At 39.4% G+C, this 19,363-nt stretch overlaps 1 protein-coding gene across 1 annotated transcript in view; it reads left to right on the plus strand.

The window, feature by feature from the left end:
• The first annotated feature begins 97 nt into the window (after positions 1-97).
• The window catches only part of LOC130930075 (la-related protein 4B-like), a 38,202-nt gene continuing 18,936 nt past the window's right edge, over positions 98-19,363 (plus strand). The window contains exons 1-5 of the mRNA XM_057857787.1: positions 98-827; positions 7,483-7,616; positions 11,938-12,082; positions 12,312-12,482; positions 18,076-18,154. Coding sequence (XP_057713770.1) covers positions 7,536-7,616; positions 11,938-12,082; positions 12,312-12,482; positions 18,076-18,154 — 476 coding nt within the window. The 5' untranslated portion in view covers positions 98-827; positions 7,483-7,535. The remainder of the gene's footprint in view (positions 828-7,482; positions 7,617-11,937; positions 12,083-12,311; positions 12,483-18,075; positions 18,155-19,363) is intronic.

Raw genomic sequence — 19,363 nt, forward strand, 5'->3', positions numbered from 1 at the left:
AACAAAGAGTATCCACTCCTCACTGGTAATTCAATGAAAAAAAATGTTGTATTGTTAAAATTGAGTGAATATAATTTCCTCCTGTGCATGCGAAACATAACATTTATTCTACTTTTTATAGAAAATTTGAGTTAATAAGGTAGTTTTGAGCCTGTAGATGACTTAAGCTTTCTTGAGAAGGTTCGTCATCTTATCAACATAGACGATCTTCTGGTGGAAGACGAAAGGGAAAGGAAACGGCGACTTCTCCATTCCAAAATCCTCATCTCTTCTCTTTTCGGGAGTCAAGAGTATCTACCAGTCGGAAGCCGAGACACCTTTATTCCTCGGATTTGGTCGATTCGCTTCAATTATTCCCTCTTCAATAGTCGCTACCACCAACCGTGTGGGAGATTTGCCTCGCGTGAAATTGTACAGGCGCCAGATTTATTGAGCACGACTGCACTAAGTTGGGAAGGCAAGCGGGCTAAGCTAGTTAGCCACCTAGCTTCCCTTGCTAACTAGCTCGCAGTGCTGGTAGGCTATACCTCACTTTTTTCGGGGGGTGGGTGGGGGAATAATTCTATTTTGGGACTTGTCGGCCGGGTTGTTAACACCTGCCTAAAGCTCGAATAAACGTTGAATGCTAGGTTCCCTGAGACGTTTATTAACAGCGAGCGTGTTCGACACTACCTGCTAGTTAATACCCTGCGCATTTAGCCCCAGACGTCAGGTGTAGGCCTCAATCCAAACCCCGACGTCTCCTGTCTTCTTTTGCCGCTGCCCGGACTCTCCTCCCCGCCCTCTGTGTGTTTGTTTGTGGATTACCGGACAGCGAGAGTTGACAGGTGAGTGATAAACTCTTTTTTTACGAATTTATTGTAGTTGGCTCAGAGGCAATACTCGTTGCGACAAAATAAAAATCTTTTTGTGGGGAAAAAGTGAAGTTAGCTTGGAGAGCTAGCCAAATATTAGCTCGATGGGGGTTGGGGGAATCGGGTGAAATCACGCCGGAGGTCGCCATCTTCCATTGGATACGAAGGCTAACCATACTGGGGCTACTTCATGCACTTTATTATTACTGGAGTTATGTATTTAGTGTTGTTAAATGTCGAGCGTCTGAACGAAGATATGGTGCTTATCTCGTCTGATCAAAACGCGACATTTTGCTCTCACACCTGCAATGCTGATTCTGGGAAACCCGATAATAACCTTTCCGAAAACTGTAATAGAGCATTCAAAACATTGTTAAATGGTCTTTCATCGTTGGGTTACGTGATGTACATGGTTATTAATTGAAGATTAAACACTTGAAGTTAATCAGAAATAAATAATTGTAAGCCTACAACTAGGGGTGGGAACCTCTGTGTACCTTACTAGACGATATGATTTGCGATACGAGGCTCATGATAACCTCGCGATACAATAATTATCGATACATGGGCCAGGAAATCAATCTAGGGTATTTTACAATGCAAATAATAAGCAGAAAAATATTGTGGTACTTTGTAGCTCAATAGGTGATCATTATGCTCCCGCTAAGAATCAATATATTGTTTAAAATAGGGCTGCAGCTATCGAATATTTTAGTAGTCGATTAAGCGATGGACTAGTTAGTTCGAATAATCGAGTAATCGGATAAGAAACATTAAAAATTAAAATATGTTAGCTGAGCCTCAAATGGTATAAAAAAAATTTAAATGAGGATCTATGTACAACAAAAGAGCAATTGGCTAACTTACATAGAAAAAGTTCGCTAGCTTAAATGCTATAAAATGCTAATGTTTTTTTACAATGCTTTTAACAAATGGTTCAGACACATATTCCCACAAATAAGGCAAAATATACCTATAAACTAAATCATGAATGCATTAAATAAACATTGGCTCAAACAAAAACTTAGCTTATGTTGGTCTTAACAGGGAGCAGTTGGATTCAGAAATGTGGAAAGAGGCAGACCAGAGGGCAGTGTATCCACCCTAATCAATAAAACTAAATGCAAACACTTTCAAAATTAACCATTGCAACGCCATTTTTATTAAACGAATACTCGAGGCAACACAATTTTATTCGAATATTTTTTTCTAATCGTAAACTCAAGTTAATCGATTAATCGTTGCAGCACTTGTTTATAACGTGTAACTGTTTAAAAAAAATATATATAATAATAATAATGACCAACAAGTTGCTACCAAAATCTTCCATTAGAATATGGTAGTGTTGGCTTTAGGCATGTGTTGGTGTGAGATTTTGACAGGATGATAACTTTAAGCAAAAATACCATGGTTTTACGGTATAGTGGTATTGCAATTATAGCTCTAAAATGTGTTATTTTGCGATGGGTTAAAAATAAAAATCAATTGAGCAGGATTTATCGAGATATCGTCTTAAGTAGGTGTCAGTGTCAAAAAATAAAAAGGAACCAACAAGTTGCTGCCAAAATTTTCCACCATATTAGTGTCTTGGTTAACTCTTTGACGCATTGACGGTGCACGACGCCCAAGCCATTTAGAGTGGGAACGTTCGTTCATTCGAAACCAGAGCATTCAGTCATTCTGTCTGATTTTCAGGACATTTACAGGTCACTTGCGGTTCATTTTAGGCCATTTACAGGTCATTTCCTCTTGAGTTTGAGTCACTGGCTGACTGCCTATTCATTTGGGTGAATCCCGTGTCACTTCACTTCTGTAACTTCAAATAAACAGGAAGTGAACCATAAAATACCCCAAAATCAACAGGAAGTAACTGAACATCAATAGGTAAATGACCTTAAATGGCCCAAAATGACCTAATTGCCTGGCATTGGCTGCCACTGACGGCCATAGATGCTCAATCCGTTTCAAGTGGGAGGGTGGCAGCAAACGAACGATGAAATAAATGCCATTATATTTTTAAAAGTTGGATTTTTCTCTTTTTTTTTTTTCCATTAAGGTCCCATATTATTTAGAAATAAAATTATTAGAAGCTAAAAAACACATCTCAACCAGGGGTGCCAATAATTATGGAGGGCATTGTACTTTGTTTTCACAAATTCCTGAATTATTTTGCTTGTTTGTAGAGTTACCGCTGTACTTAATCATGGTTTTACACGTTCTGCATATGAAATACACGTGAGAGAAATAGCTAATTAACTTAGCGCTCGGCACTAACTATTAACACCTCAAAAACAACAACAATAAAAGCTAAACAGTACAAGAGGGTTTGTGTACTCACCTCTCATAGACGCACACGGGTCTCAGCAACACACTCAGGACATTTTTCAATTGAAATGACTTGAAAATACAGCTGGACATCAGAAAGACAAGGAGCAACGAACTATCTCTCTTCCCCTCTCGCTCTAAAAAATAACGTTCGCACAGACACGTGCCGGGTCGCACTTGTTGTGCGTGCATCCGTTAAAGGTGTCCGGGCGGCCGACGTGTCTTGAATTTCGTTCCGCTACGAGCGGCTGTCGTAAAGTTATGAGGGAAAATCAACGTTTTTGAGCCTTTATGAATCGTCTCGTGTCGGATTGCGATGCATGTAATACCGTATTGGTCGGAATATAAGACTGTGTTTTTTGCATTGAAATAAGACTGAAAAAGTGTGTGTCGTCTTATATTCGGGGTCTAGACATTATACCCATTCGCGACGCTAGATGGCGCCAGATATCATTGAAGCGATGTTCTGTCATGACAGATCTCAGCTACTCTCAAGTTTAACCAATTTGCATTATTTTTTTTTGAAGTGCTTTTCCTTATTCAGATTTGTTTCAAGACTACAGTTACAGTTAGACTTCACTTTGATGGTTAATGCAGTTATTGCAGTTTTGTTGTTTTATCACAATAGATTGGATTGTTTACATTTCGAAAACCAGAAGCAATTTATTTAGGAATGTGATTGCACTTTAGTTTACATATTTAAATTTTCAGATATTAAGATTTGAATGAGGCAAAATAAGATGCTTTTTCTCTCAAATATATTGTTGTATATTGTATCATTTGTTTTGGATGTGCTGTGATTATTTTCTGTATAAAAATTAATTTGGTGTTCAAAAAGTCTTTTTTTTCCAAACTTGAGTCTTGAAAAAGAGGTGGTCGTCTTATAATCAGGGCCATCTTATATTTGGACCAGTACAGTAATCGATTTTTTGGAACTTCCGCTATCCACCTTAGTGTCCAGCTTGAAATCCTCCCACACTCTTGACATTTTCTGCTTTTTCTCATTGCCTTTCTCTTTGCTTACGCCGGCTTCTTCGTCATTACCTCTATATTCATGCATAGTTGAAATCAAATATTTCCGCCGCCTCTGTCTTCTTCCTGTTTGCACGTGATGTCAGCGCGTCATACCGCATTCAAAGTAGTTCGGGCAAAACGTCATGTTTAGAGCTGGCGAAATTAAACGATTCCTCAAGGCGGTGAAAATTCCTCGAGTTACTGGAATTATTCGAGTACCGTAATTTTCCCGAATATAAGGCGCACCCGTATATAACGCGCACCCCAAATTTACTTGTAAAATCTAGGGAAAACTATTGTACCCGTGTATAGGCCCCATCTGGGCCTAGGTCCCAGGCTTCAACTGGGACCATGTGCTTTGGTCAGATGACACCAAGATTGAGCTTTTTGGCAACAAACACTCTAAAGTGGGTCTGGCGTGCCACGAAAGATGCACATGCTGAAAAGCACCTCATACCCACTTTGAAGTATGGGGGTGGGTCAGTGATACTGTGGGGCTGTTTCGCTTCCAAAGGCCCTGGGAACCTTGTTAGGGTGCATGGCATCATGAATGCTTTGAAATACCAGGACATTTTAAATCAAAATCTGTTGCCCTCTGCCCGAAAGCTGAAGATGGGTCGTCACTGGGTCTTTCAGCAAGACAATGACCCTAAACATATGGCCAAATCTACACAGAAATGGTTCACCAAACACAAAATCAAGCTTGTGAAACATTATAGGAGAAGATTAGGTACTGTTTTGTTGGCAAAAGGGGGTTGTACAAAGTATTAACACCAGGGGTGCTAATAATTGTGACACACATTATTTGATGTCAAATAATTATTTCTTTATGTGGGATTTTTCCCCACTGAATAAATGCACTTGTATTGAAGGTTGGATTTTGCTCTTTTTTTCCATTAAGGTCCCATATTATTTGAAATAAAAAAAATATAAGAAGCTAAAAACTAGGCTGTCAAACGATTAAAAATTTTAATCGAGTTAATTACAGCTTGAAAATTAATTAATCGTAACTAATCGCAATTCAAACCATCTGTAAAATATGCCATATTTTTCTGTAAATTATTGTCAGAATGGAAAGATAAGACACAAGACTGATATATACATTCAACATACGGTACATAAGTACTGGATTTGTTTACAATAACAATAAATCAACAAGATGGCATTAACATTATTAACATTCTCTTAAAGTGAACCATGGATAGAAAGACTTGTAGTTCTTGAAAGATAAATGTTAGTGCAAGTTATAGAAATTTTATATTAAAACCCCTCTTGATGTTTTTGTTCTATTAAAATTTGTAACATTTTCAATCAAAAAATAAACTAGTAGCTCGCCATTGTTGATGTCAATAATTACACCATGCTCACTCATTGTAAAATAAAATCATTTGGACTCAAGCGCCAGCAGAGGGCGCCAACCACACAAAAAACAAGTAACAAGCGGGCATTACATTGCTGTCATTTTAATCTGAGCGGGGCTGTGCGCTAATTGTAGAGCTGAAACGAGTACTCGAGCAACTCGAGTAACTCGAGTTTAAAAACTGATCCGAGTAATTTTATTCACCTCGAGTAATCGTTTATTTTGACAGCTCTAAGCATCACGTTTTGCTCGGACTACTTTTAATGCGGGACAACGCGCTGTCACGTGCGGGGAGGAAGAAGGGGGAAAAAAAAACTTACTGCAGCCGACAGCCGCCACAAACGACGCCGACGTTGCTAAATACTAGCCCGCACGATGCTACGTTGGTACAGGTAGCGTCTGATGCGTCTCATAGAGATCACACGTATGTTGAACTAGTTGCATAATGACAGACTCGGCCACGTCTGGGCAGCGTTAGTAAACATCCGCCATCTTAAAGCAGTACAGCGCTAAGCGCTAGTAAAGAGCGCTAAGCGCTAATAAATAAGATTAACGTTACTGTCGCTACTAGCTCACGTAACGTTAGCCCTGCGGAGTGCTAGGTTTCTATTAATTATGACCACTGTCGATGCGTGGCTAACGTGTCTTACATACAGGCTTTAACATAACATAGCATTGTGGAGTGATGAGGGTGTAAAATAAAAACTTAATCATGCTAACTATCAATTTTAGCTCAGTAGTCATTGCTGGATAAAACACCAAGTAGCACTGGTCCTTAATGTGCTCCAATACAGCCTGTATCATACATTTATTTTGAACACAGCAAAAACTCAAAATCCTATCAGGACTTACAGTTTAGACTAACTTAAAACTTAACTTGAACTTAAAAATGGCTTGACACAAAGAGAAATTCAATTGAAACACGTGGGAAAAAAATCCTAACTTTTAAGTGATGTGTGTTATCAAGCGTAACGGCATTTTTAGGTAAGATATATATATGTTTTTTTTTTTTTTTTTAATAAGATCTAAAAGTTTTTTGAGTGAAAGCAGTGAATTAGTCTTTTTTTTTTTCTAGTTACATCTGAGATGTAATTGTTGGCTGTTTTCAACAATATACATAGAAAATAAAGACATTGATTGACTGAAAATGGTTCAAGATTAGATGAAATGTCTTGTTTTCTCATGTATATTTATAATTGCTCTTCACCTAAAAATATATTTGTTTTATCCGATTACTCGATTAATCGAAATAATTTTCAGTCGATTACTCGATGACTAAAATATTCGATAGCTGCAGCCCTAATTTGGACCCAAGCGCCAGCAGAGAGCCCCAAACACAAAAAAAAAACAAGTAACAAGCGGACATTACATTGCTGTCATTTTAATCGGAGCGGGGCTGTGCGTTAATTGCGTCAAATATTTGAACGTGATTAATTAAAAAATTAATTACCGCCCGTTAACGCGATAATTTTGACAGCCCTATAAAAAACACATCTTAACCAGGAGTGCCAATAATTATGGAGGGCACTGTATTTCTGTCTCCATCCATGTACCCGCGTATAATGCGCACCGTGATTTTACAAGTTGATTTTTGGGGGGGGGAAGTGTGCGTTATATTCGGTAAATTAAGGTAATCATTTCAGCCCTACCGTCCGATGAACTGCCCGTTCGGTGAGTGTGTCTTTTCTTACGACGTCTCTCTAATCAATGTGAGCACGAAGGCTGTATTCATTGACCACCTATCTATTCATTGATGAAGCAAGGACCAACAAAATCGCAAAGGTTACCAAGGCCTCCACGTGTAGTTTTTTATTTGAACAGATGCGTGGTTGATTTCTTGTTATGAGTAAACCTTGCCCTGATTCATTTTTTTTTCCCTCTCTCTCTTTCTCTGTTGTTGTTTTGTCGGTTTTTGGCGGTGCGCCGTAGCCTCCTCGCTGCCACATCGTCTTCTCCCTGAGGAGCCAAAAAGCAGACGGCTCATGACTTCTGACCAGGACACAAAGGTTGTCGCTGAACCACAGGTGCAGCAAGTACAAGAGGCCAAGGACAACGCTCATTTGGTACGTCACACTGCTCGGTGACATGCAGTCATCCCTCACTATTTGGGTTGTCAAAAGTATTAATGCTGAAATGACTTTTTTTTTTTGTTTGTTTTGTTTTGCATTTTCCATGGTAATTCGTTGTGTACAATTTATGCTAGTTCTCTCAGTTTGAATGATGTTTCTGAACCTGTGCAATTTGTCTGTTTTTCTCCATCTGGGACTCCGGATTTTGGAGCATTTCCATGTAACTTCAAGTTGATTTTGGGTCACTTCCGTTACATTTTGGGCCATTCAGGGGTTACTTCCTTTCATTTCTCGTCAATACCATACCGCACGTAACACGTCGCCTTTGCCCATTAATATTCCTGACGTTAGAAACTAGGGTTGTTCCGATCATGTTTTTTTGCTCCCGATCCGATCCCGATCGTTTTAGTTTGAGTATCTGCCGATCCCGTTATTTCCCGATCAGATTGCTTTTTTTTGCTCCCGATTCAATTCCAATCATTCCCGATAATTTTTCCCGATCATATACATTTTGCATTAAGAAAAAAATGAATAAAACTCGGACGAATATATACATTCAACATACAGTACATTAGTACTGTACTTGTTTATTATGACAATAAATCCTCAAGATGGCATTTACATTATTAACATTCTTTCTGTGAGAGGGATCCACGGATAGAAAGACTTGTAATTCTTAAAGGATAAATGTGACTTTGTATATTGTGACTAAATATTGCCATCTAGTGTATTTGTTGAGCTTTCAGTAAATGATACTGTAGCCATTTAACTGTTCTGCCCAAATGCATGATGGCAGTGACTGTGCGTAGTGGCACCAATTGATATATCTTCTCTGCGTTGGGAAGTAACATAGGGTGTTAAGAAAAAGTTCAACCACTACCATTCTTCCCCACATTGCTACCCACAATATTTCTAATTGTCGAGAGAGGGATTTTAAGGCTTTAGCCAATTAAAAAGAGGCTCCAAAGACTGCCAAAATTCTCTCTACTCAGTTTACGCTGCCTGTTAGCTCTATTTATAGGTAAAACGGTGCCATTATAGATTGAATGCGACAATGCGTGAGTGGGTCGTGCAGCGCATGCGTTAATTGCATTAAATATTTTAACGTGATTGATTTTAAAAAAAATAAATTACCGCCGTTTACGCAATAAATTTGATAGCCCTACTTTAAGCCAAAACTAAAGACTCTGGATGAATGTAAGACATTTTGTATGTAACGTTAAAAACAATTAGAAAACGATTTCATTGAAAAAATATATACATATTTTAAAAAAGGCATGTCCGATATTTTTTGGCCGATTCCGATACTTTGAAAATGACGTGATCGGACCCGATCGATCGGCATCGATCAATCGGGACATCTTTATTAGAAACTGTTGCTACGGGGGTGAAACCCACGTTTGTCCCTCCTGCTAGATCGAGGGTCGGCAACTCGTGTTTTGAGAGCCGCATGCGGGTCTTTAGCGCTGCGCTAGTGGCTCCCTGCATTTTCAAAAATGTTTGAAAATGCACAAAGAGGTTGGAGGAAATATATTTTTTGTTTTGAAATGGTTTCTGTGGCAGGACAAAAATGACACAAACATTCTTAACATTTTCCAATGCTGTAAAAATGTATAGAATACATATTAAATTTCAACATTTCTATCAACAAAGATTTGCGTCATAGCCTGCGACACACGTTTCTATCAGCAGGGCGGGATGCCAGGCGGATGGCTGTTGTAAACAAGCCACAACACCCGTTGGCAGCCGAGTACCCAGTTGGGAGTCAGAGGAAAAAGTGCGATTCTATTACTTTTCAAGAACTTAGGCTAGGTTCATACCGCAGGTCTTAATGCACGAATCCGTATTTTTCTTGTTTTTCCGACTCGAGTGAGGCATTAACTTGACTGTCTGAACGGGACAAGTCGCATAGAAGTGGACTATTTCAAATCTGATCTCGGTCACTTTTGTATGTGGTTTAAATCTGATCTGGGCCACATTTTTCCAGAATGTGGCAGGCAGTCTGAACTGTCAAATCTCCCGAATGGCGTACTGCGAGTAACATGTCACTTTTGCTCATTAATATTCTCATGAGGTTAGCAATTGTGGCAAGTCGGGTCAACCTCCCGTTTGTCCCCAATAATAAATGAATGGAAATTGTGTACGAAGGAGATGTTTACCGAGTAAAACCTACCATTTCTGTCTGAAAAGGATGTCCCTGGTGCCAAATTCCCTGGCAAAGATGTGGAAGAACATACAAATGTTTAGTTCAAGAGATGGCTTGTGTGTCGAGGGCTGAAAAAGAGCTGACCTGATAGTCAACCACTAATTGTGCAAGTTCTCCCACTTGAAAATATTAGAGAGGCCTGTAATTGTCAACATGGGTAAACCTCAACCATGAGAGACCGAATGTGGAAAAAAAACCCCAGAAAATCACATTGTTTGAATTTTAAAGAATTTATTTGCAAATCATGGTTGAAAATAAGTATTTGGTCAATACCAAAAGTTAATCTCAATGCTTTATGTACCCTTTGTTGGCAATAACGGAGGCCAAACGTTTTCTATAACTCTTCAAAAGCTTTTCACACACTGTTGCTGGTATTTTGGCCCATTCCTCCATGCAGAGCTCCTCTAAAGCAGTGATGTTTTGGGGCTTTCGTTGGGCAACACGGACTTTCAACTCCCTCCACTGATTTTCTATGAGGTTGAGATCTGGAGACTGGCTAGGCCACTCCAGGACCTTGAAATGCTTCTTACGAAGCCACTTTTTGTTGCCCTGGCTGTGTGTTTGGGATCATTGTCATGCTGAAAGACCCAGCCACGTCTCATCTTCAATGTCCTTGCTGATGGAAGGAGATTTTCACTCAAAATCTCTCGATACATTGCCCCATTCATTCTTTCCTTTACACAGATCAGTCGTCCTGGTCTCTCAGCAGAAAAACAGCCCCAAAGAATGATGTTTCCACCTCCATGCTTCACAGTGGGTATGGTGTTCTCCGGATGCAATTCAGTATTCTTTCTCCTCCAAACACGAGAACCTGTGTTTCTACCAAAAAGTTCTATTTTGGTTTCATCTGACCATAACACATTCTCTCAGTCCTCTTCTGGATCATCCAAATGCTCTCTAGCGAACCGCAGACGGGCCTGGACTTGTACTGGCTTCAGCAGGGGGACACATCTGGCAGTGCAGGATTTGAGTCCCTGGCGGCGCACTGTGTTACTGATAGTAGCCTTTGTTACTGCGGTCCCAGCTCTCTGTAGATCATTCACTAGGTCCCCCTGCGTGGTTCAGGAATTTTTGCTCACCGTTCTTGTTATCATTTTGACGCCACGGGGTGAGATCTTGCATGGAGCCCCAGATCGAGGGAGATTATCAGTGGTCTTGTATGTCTTCCATTTTCTAATAATTGCTCCCACAGTTGATTTCTTTACACCAGGGGTCTCCAAACCTGTCCTCGAGAGCCGCTGTGGGTCCTGGTTTTTGTTCATACCGATCAAGCACAGGCCTTTTAACCAATGTGGTTTCTACTAAAACAAGCAGCACCTGACTGCAATCAACTGATTACAATTATAAAACACCGGATTGGTGAAAAGGTGTGGTCTTGTTTTGTTCAGTGAAATCCTGCACCCACTGCTGCCTTATGTGGAATAGTTTGTAGACCAGTGCTTTACACCAAGCATTTTACTTATTGCAGATTCAGTCTTCCCAGCCTGGTGCAGGTCTACAATTTTGTCTCTGGTGTCCTTCGACAGGTCTTGGCCATAGTGGAGTTTGGAGTTTGACTGACTGAGGTTGTGGACAGGTCTCTTTTATACTGATAATGAGTTAAAACAGGTGCCATTAATACAGGTAATGAGTGGAGCCTCGTTAGACCTCGTTAGAAGAAGTTGTTGTTTATGTTGTTGTATTGTTGTTTTTTACTTAAGAGGCATGGTCTATTGTTTTAGTTGTGATTTCTTAAAAAGTATTTTTGAATTTAAGAGTAAATATTTATCGCGTTTAAATGGGTGTACTTGGATCTATTAATATATACTGTATTCTCACTGTGTTATTGTAAATTGGTTAAAAAAAAATTGGGGGGGGGGGCGCAAAAATATCGCATATCGCAGTAATTTATGAGAATAATTATCGCACACTAAAATTTGTTATCGCAACAGGCCTACGTCCATGTCACTCATTGTTTACTCGTCACATTAGTGCATTAGTCGGGGGCAAAATTTCTTGTAAAAATTATAATTTCACATCGTTATCGCTCGCCCCTGCGTCATGGAAGGAATCGCAAAGTGACAAAATCCTTAAACGGGTGACGAGTCTCATCCAGCATTCCGCTTACAGGATTCCGCCAAGGTTTCGGACCTCAACCCCAATGCCAAAGCATGGGCCAACCGCATGTTTAGCGTGGACCCCAGTGGCGGTGCCGACAACTCTGCTGCGACCCTGCGACCATGGAAGGATGGCCGCGAAAGCTCAACCCAGCCAGGTTGGCCCACCTTGTCCTATGCTTTGATTTCGTTTGTGGATTTAAATGAGTTGATCACTATTGGGCATCCAATCCATTTAATCTGCCAACCCTCCCACTTCAAATGGATTGGACATCGCCAATGGGTTAATATACAGAAAGCTTTTTGTCTAGAATGTTCCCACACTACGCATGAACTTCATTTGACTCCTTAGGATTGTTAAACTGACTTGATCTTTTTTCATTGGAGGCTACGAAGCCAGCGAAGAGGACGTCGCTTTCAAGGAGCCACTCATAACCCCGCCCGATGAGCCTCCACCGGCGCCGCTAATGTCGGCCCAAGCTCCCGCCTCCGCCGTGCCCGTCACCCCAGAGCGCTCGGAGCCGGCCTACCCGGACTTCTCCGAGCAAGGGCCCACAGGTAGGCAAAATATTCTGGCTCAGATGCCATTGAGAGTAATATTCAAACCAGAAAAACAGAACAGTTTTGTTTTTACATTACACACACACACTGTAAATTTCATACTGTAATCTCTCGCTACTTTGGGGTTCAGGCTTTGCCAATTCAGTGCATTGCGGAAGTATTCATAAAAAAAATAAAACTGAAAAAAAATAGGTGTCGTTTCATTTTGAGAATATTTCGCAGTTAGACATAAGGTATATGACTCGGGGGCATTGTAGAAACCCACGGGCTCTCATCCGAGGCACGTAATTGGTTCCTGGTGCAAGATCGATACATGAAACAAAACAATGAGCACCATCGAAGTGATCGGCACGACAAGACTAGGGCTGTCCCAAATGACTTAATTTCCTCCCGATTAGTCAGCCGACTATTTTTACGATTAGTCGACTAATATATATATATTTTTTTTTACTACTTTAATAATTTAATTTTTGTTGAAGCTTATTAATTCACAAAAAACATTTTGGAACGCCTACATTCTTTATTAACGTATAAATAAATAACATAAAATCAATACAATAAATAAAAATAATAATAAATCAATAATAAATCACAAACAATGAGGTCAAATGATGCTGGCATTAACTAGTGCAAAAAAAAAATGTAAGCGGAAACACTGAGACTTCACCTCTTTAACAGGAGTCAAAACAATTCTTACTCTTTTTGTGGTATGTCTATATTGTTCTAAATGTTAAAATGAATTGCAATGTCCCGGACAACCATTTTCAGAATACTTTGTGTGAGTTCAGATGCTTTTTCTGGTGTGCATTCCGCATTTTGGAAAAACTGTTCAACTTTTGTTTGTTGTAACCTGAAAATCGATCAAGTAGAGGGCACACTGAAATATTACAACTATTTTGAATGAGAGGCACACATACTCACAGTAACAAAAATTAAATATATAGTATTAATTTGATAGTATACTACAATATGTATATACACAATGATACTTTATAATATAAAGTGACTAACATTAGTGCAGTCATGGATTACAGTAAACAGGCCAGTGCTGTTGCCATATATATTTTCATTATATTATGTATATACAGGATGTATGTATATATTTTCCCCAAGTGGGAGCTTCCATGATCCTAATAAATTTAATAATAATAATAATATATATATATATATATATAATTATTAGGGCTGTCAAACGATTAAAATTTTTAATCGAGTTAATTACAGCTTAAAAACTAATTAATTGTAATTAATCGCAATTCAAACCATCTCTAAAATATGCTATATTTTTATGTAAATTATTGTTCGAATGGAAAGATAAGACACATGACGGATATATACATACAACATACTGTCAGGCATGAAAATCTCTCACCTTTCGGCGAAATTCGCCGTTTTGAAGTAAAAAAGGATGACCTACGTGAATCGTGTAGATCCGAGGAGAAAATTTTTAAGGGGGGGGGGGTCGGGTGTAGGCATGTGCCGGTTACCTTCACGGTTTGTCATGCTATTAAAACGTCGCGGTTACAAAACCACTAAAATGTTTCGTCATACAGTAGTACGTAATCGTTATTTTTCATGTGTCAAAAATGCAGCCAGAAGTGGCTTGGCGCGGCAGCGCTTACCCTTTCCCCTGTTTGATGCTGCGTGTGCCAGTGACGCTATTCCAGCAAACCCAAAAACAAGCACTCTAAACGCAAGGCGTACTTCTCTGCAATTTATTGATCTCTCACATCGTGGCAACTGAAATATACCAAATGAATACATTTAAAACGTTGTACAATCGTATTTTTCCAAGTGTGAGTAGCTTCAACAGTTTAGCTTCATGAAAAAGTTCGCCAAAAAAAACCCCACACATTTTCCTTTCAAATTCAATATACAAAGTTACTAATAACTCACAAAGCAGAATGATAGGCAAGGCTTAGCAAGGAGAGCAACTTCATTGAGGTTAATCACAGCCGCTGAGAGAGAAACAAGTTTGAATGCAGGGGGGAGAAAAGAGCGTCAAAGATCGTTAATTGCGACAGATGATCTTGTTCTAAGTACAAAATCGCGTTCGCTGGAAGAGGAGAGGTCTCACTCCCAATTTTTTTTAGATGAATGCATTTGCCAGCATATTGAATTTGGTGAGTAATGGTTTCAATCGTTTTCATATTTTGCGTTATGACAAGTTACTGCAGTTCGTTCCAGCTTGCATTGAATACTGCCAGAGCTAGCCAAATCTCTGGTGAAAAAAATAGCTCCCGTTAAGTTAGCGTCAAGCTTGTGTATTTAATGGTAATATAAAAGCAGTGTTGTCAGTAACGCGTTATGTGAGTAATGCGTAACAGTAATCTGATTGCTTTCTTTCAGTAAAGAGCAATCTAACGCGTTCATTTTTCTAAATCCGTAATCTGATTAAAGTTACTTTCCTTGATGCCTGTGCGTTTCTATTTTGTTATTGCCCCATAATGTATGTATAATGAAGAATACTGTAGTCATGGGAGTGACAGCACGTGTCACATTTTCTAATCGGGTATGGAAAAAAAACAGGTGACGTGTTTTACCATGATGTGTGAGCCGTGAGCGCTGGGAATTTGCGGTCAAAACAACATAGCCTTGCTATCTCGCCAGGATGCAATTAAATAGGCAGGAGATATACTACAACCGGCTGCATTTGCACACTGGAAACACAGCCATTACTTCACATTTTTGTCCAGTAAAGATGACAAAAATATCTCCTTGCGCTGGCTCTAAAAGACTGTTGACCGCTAAAGCATCCAATTCAAGCACCACCTGGAATTACAGCACAACAGGTAACAAGACAGCCAGGACTTTTTGATACTGCTCGTGCTCAATCCTCTGTTCAAGCTCAGTTGTTGTTGAGGGTTTTGAAAGCTTAGGTTTAAAGAAATTCTAAATATCCATCTTGCCTCCTCATCTTTAGTTTTGGCTAAGCAAAGCAAACGGCTGTCTCTCAGGTGCTATAGTCACAGGATCTGTTCGAAAAATAATTTGGACGCATTATGAAATACTTTGAAGGATTCTTATTCATTTCATTCATTTTTGTTGTTTTATTGCTCTAAAACTTTTATAGACAACATTTTAATGGTCATATTCAATGGTCTATACTTTAAAGGGGAAGTTCAGAATTTTTTACATTAGGCTTAATCTTTGAGTTAGCCTGGGTTCAATTAGTCGCTGGAGTTGATTTGAACAAATTCTGTGCAGTTTGCCAGTTATTTGATAGTTTCAGGGCTTCGGAGTGAGAGCGCGAGTCAATGGTGGTTGAAATCAACTGCTTCAACTAATTAAACCCCTGCTAATTTGAATATTAAGCCTTATGTGAAAAATTAAAATTGTCAAATTCGCCTCATGTTTCGCCGACGGAGGACATTTTGGCAGAACGCCGGAACATATTTCCTCCACACCCTTCTCACCTTTTTAACCCCTGACCCATTTTCATGCCTGTACTGTACATCAGTACCATTTACTGTATTTGTTTATTGTAACAATAAATCCACAAATGGCATTATTAACATTCTTTCTGTTAAAGTGATCCACGGATAGAAAGACTTGTAGTTCTTAAACGATAAATGTTATAGTTACAAGTTATAGTAATTTTATATTAAAACCCCTCTTCATGTTTTCGTTTTAATAAAATTTGTAAAATTTTCAATCAAAAGTAGAGTTAATATAATAAGAATAAAAATAGAGTGAAAAGTTTTACGTGTATTTTGCATAGCTAAATTGATATGTAATGCCAGTTTATTTAGCATTGTTGTTTAACTCTGTGTCAGAATAGGGCCTCATTACTATAGACTGAAGTGCTTTTCTTTTTGAGAACTTTTTTTTTTTTTTTTTTTGAGAGATAGGAATATTTTTGTTGTGCTTTCACTAAACGATACTTATGTTTGTTGTGAAGGAGAAGCTTTTGCCAATAAACGGCGCGCCTGTGTCCACTCGCCTTTACTGTATAACATATACAGTGGGGAGAACAAGTATTTGATACACTGCCAAAACCCATTGGCAGTGTATCAAATACTTGTTCTCACCACTGTATCTGTACATATCTTAACCAAAATAAAACAAGAGACACATAATTGCCACTAAAAGAAAGAAAACTTACTGAAATATGTGTGGAGCACAAATAGCAATTTGCATTGCATTGTGAATACAGCATAAACGTCTCACAACTACTAATTCTCCCACGTTTAGAAGACATAACACGAGTATGGAACGGCGCTGCCCCCAAGCGGCCGGTGGCATTCTCTTCACTCTTAATGTCCATAAACGGCCTCATTGTAATGTTTGAGGCAATATGACAGCAGGTGCGTTAATTGCGTCAAATATTTTAACGTGATTAATTTTAAAAATTAATTAACGCCCGTTAACGCGATAATTTTGACAGCCCTAATAATTATATATACATTAATTATTTTATTAAATAAAAATGCACGTTGATACGACGCACATAAAGGTAACTTCCATTTTAAAAAATCGTTAGAAAGTTGTATGGACTTACAATCTGCTAGCTTGTTGTTGCTTGTTGTCTTGGAAAAATATACTTGGGTGACGGCGCTTCAAGTGTTCGTTCATAGCTGACGTGCTACCGTGCGTGGTATGCGAGCTCAGCTTAGCAAAGAGTACACACAGTGGCACCCTCCATATTTTCCTTGAAATTATTCCAGGCTCTGGCTATTCTGGTCCGCTTTTTTGGCTTTATGCCACTTTCATGTGTCACCAATTCTGCCCTTTTTGGTAATTGGCGGTGTTTTCAACTCCTCGCCATAATGAGGAGTGAACCGGCGATTCACTTGGCTCGTTGTCGTTGGTTCGGCCCATGTCCTCCTCAGGAAGGCGGCGGCGTTCATAAAAACACTGGCTCTTTATCGATACTTTTATTGTCCAAAACAAAAACGCAGGGGCTGCAGCCACTGAACTCCGCGCTCACCGATCTCCCTCTGTTTTGCTCCCGCTAACTCGCCCATTTTCTTCCTCTTTGCTCAATCTGACAATGCCGGTCACATTGAAATAACAGCGGCCCCCTTGGGGGTGTTCGTCGCAACCGCTTGCATCGTGAGCGCCGGCCATTCTAAACTTTATCCGCATGTAATTTTTTTTTAACCCGTCAATACCCGTCAACGGTATGTTTTGCCCGTCGACGCATTTACGTCATCGATGACGTCGACTAGTCGGGACAGCTCTAGACAAGACCTTCATTAAGAGTGGCTTTATCCCATGAGCTGATTGGCTGCGCACACCATCAGGGATTCCCCTATGGTGATTGACAAATAAGACGGCCAATAATAGTTGCTTTATCCTGTGAGCTGATTGGTACTTTCTTGGCAATTCAGGTACTTCTGGAGCTATTATTTTTTTATTTGTGTGATTCAGTAAACATGCTTTACTCATTTCAATGAAGTTCAGTGTTTGCATTATTCAATTTTTTTGCCCAGTTTTACACTTTTACTGCATATTAATATCCTCTCCAAAAATTTGCTATCGGCCCCTCTAACTACTAATAATGGACTGAATTGAGTCCTGAAAAGCTCTAGGTAATATCACGAGCCAATACCAAAGTTGACTCAATGAAGTATTTTTCTGGTCACAGGCAGCGATCCCCAGCCTGAAAATCCCCAGGAAAGTTTGAGGGAACACCTGAAGAAAGCCCTGGAGTTCTGCCTTTCCCGGTGAGTGCCGCTCATGCACATTTCTAACTTTATTTTCCTCATTTGCATGTTTTTAACTCATTTGCATCACGTTCTTGATTCATTCACAACATTGTTGTACCGTAATTTCTGGACTATAAGGGGCTCCTGACGATAAGCCACCAGCCACCAAATTTGACATGAAAACGGCATTGTTCATAGATAAGCTGCTCTGGACTATAAGACGCAGTTGTCCTCATGTAATATAGGGTATTTACACCAAAAGATATTAACTGGGAACACTTCATTTGACAATGGCATCATAAGACTGTCATGAGACCAAATGAACCACCATAAAGCTTTGAACCAATTAGCTGCAAAGATTTGTTTCAAGAAGCTTGATTTGGCCATCACTGCTGCCTTGGGGGAGACAGTCAACTTCTGCTGCCACCTGCTGTCAACACTGTTATCATCCAACATCCCTCCTAGCATGCATTGCGGCACTATAGCTGTAAATAAGAATTAAAATTCATGTTCTGTGCTAATTATTTCTTCAGTTACTGTTCCAGTTGTTTCATTAATTGCTAATTATGGTATTTGGTCATTTTTTCGTGGATAGTGGTGCCATAAGACTGTCATAAGACAATCATAATTATGACCTGTCTCTGTCATAAGCATTAATGAATGCTTATAACAGATGTCGTTTAGTGTCATCCAGCAAATTATGTCACTTTTGAATGGACGCAAAAGATCTGAGCTGGACATAAATGGAGTTAGTGACATATTATGCCGGATGACACTTAATGACATCTGTCATAAGCATTCAGTAATGATAGTGTCATGTCATAATTATGACATTCTTACGACAGATGCCGCTGTCAATTAAAGTGTTACCTATTAAACCAAATAAATCAACAAATAAGCTGAACTGGCTATAAGCTGCAGGATTCATAATGAGGGGGAAAAAGTAGTGGCGTCGTACAACAGACTAGTCACGTGGTGCGTCATCCTCTACAGCAGGGGTGTCCAAACTTTTTGCAAAGGGGGCCAGAATCTGTGTGGTAAAAATGTGGGGAGCCGACCTTGGCTGACATCCTTTACGTAGAACAATATATTTATGCAAATTTCAGCAAGCCATTCTGTGTGTCACATTTGCTTTATTATTATTTTTTTAAATAATAATTTCCACAAAATCTTGCAACTAGCCTTTGTGGCGTTCTCTTTCATCTCTTGGGCTCTTGCAAAATACTG

The sequence above is a fragment of the Corythoichthys intestinalis genome, chromosome 14 (genome assembly GCF_030265065.1).
Source record: "Corythoichthys intestinalis isolate RoL2023-P3 chromosome 14, ASM3026506v1, whole genome shotgun sequence".
Classification (NCBI taxonomy): domain Eukaryota; kingdom Metazoa; phylum Chordata; class Actinopteri; order Syngnathiformes; family Syngnathidae; genus Corythoichthys; species Corythoichthys intestinalis.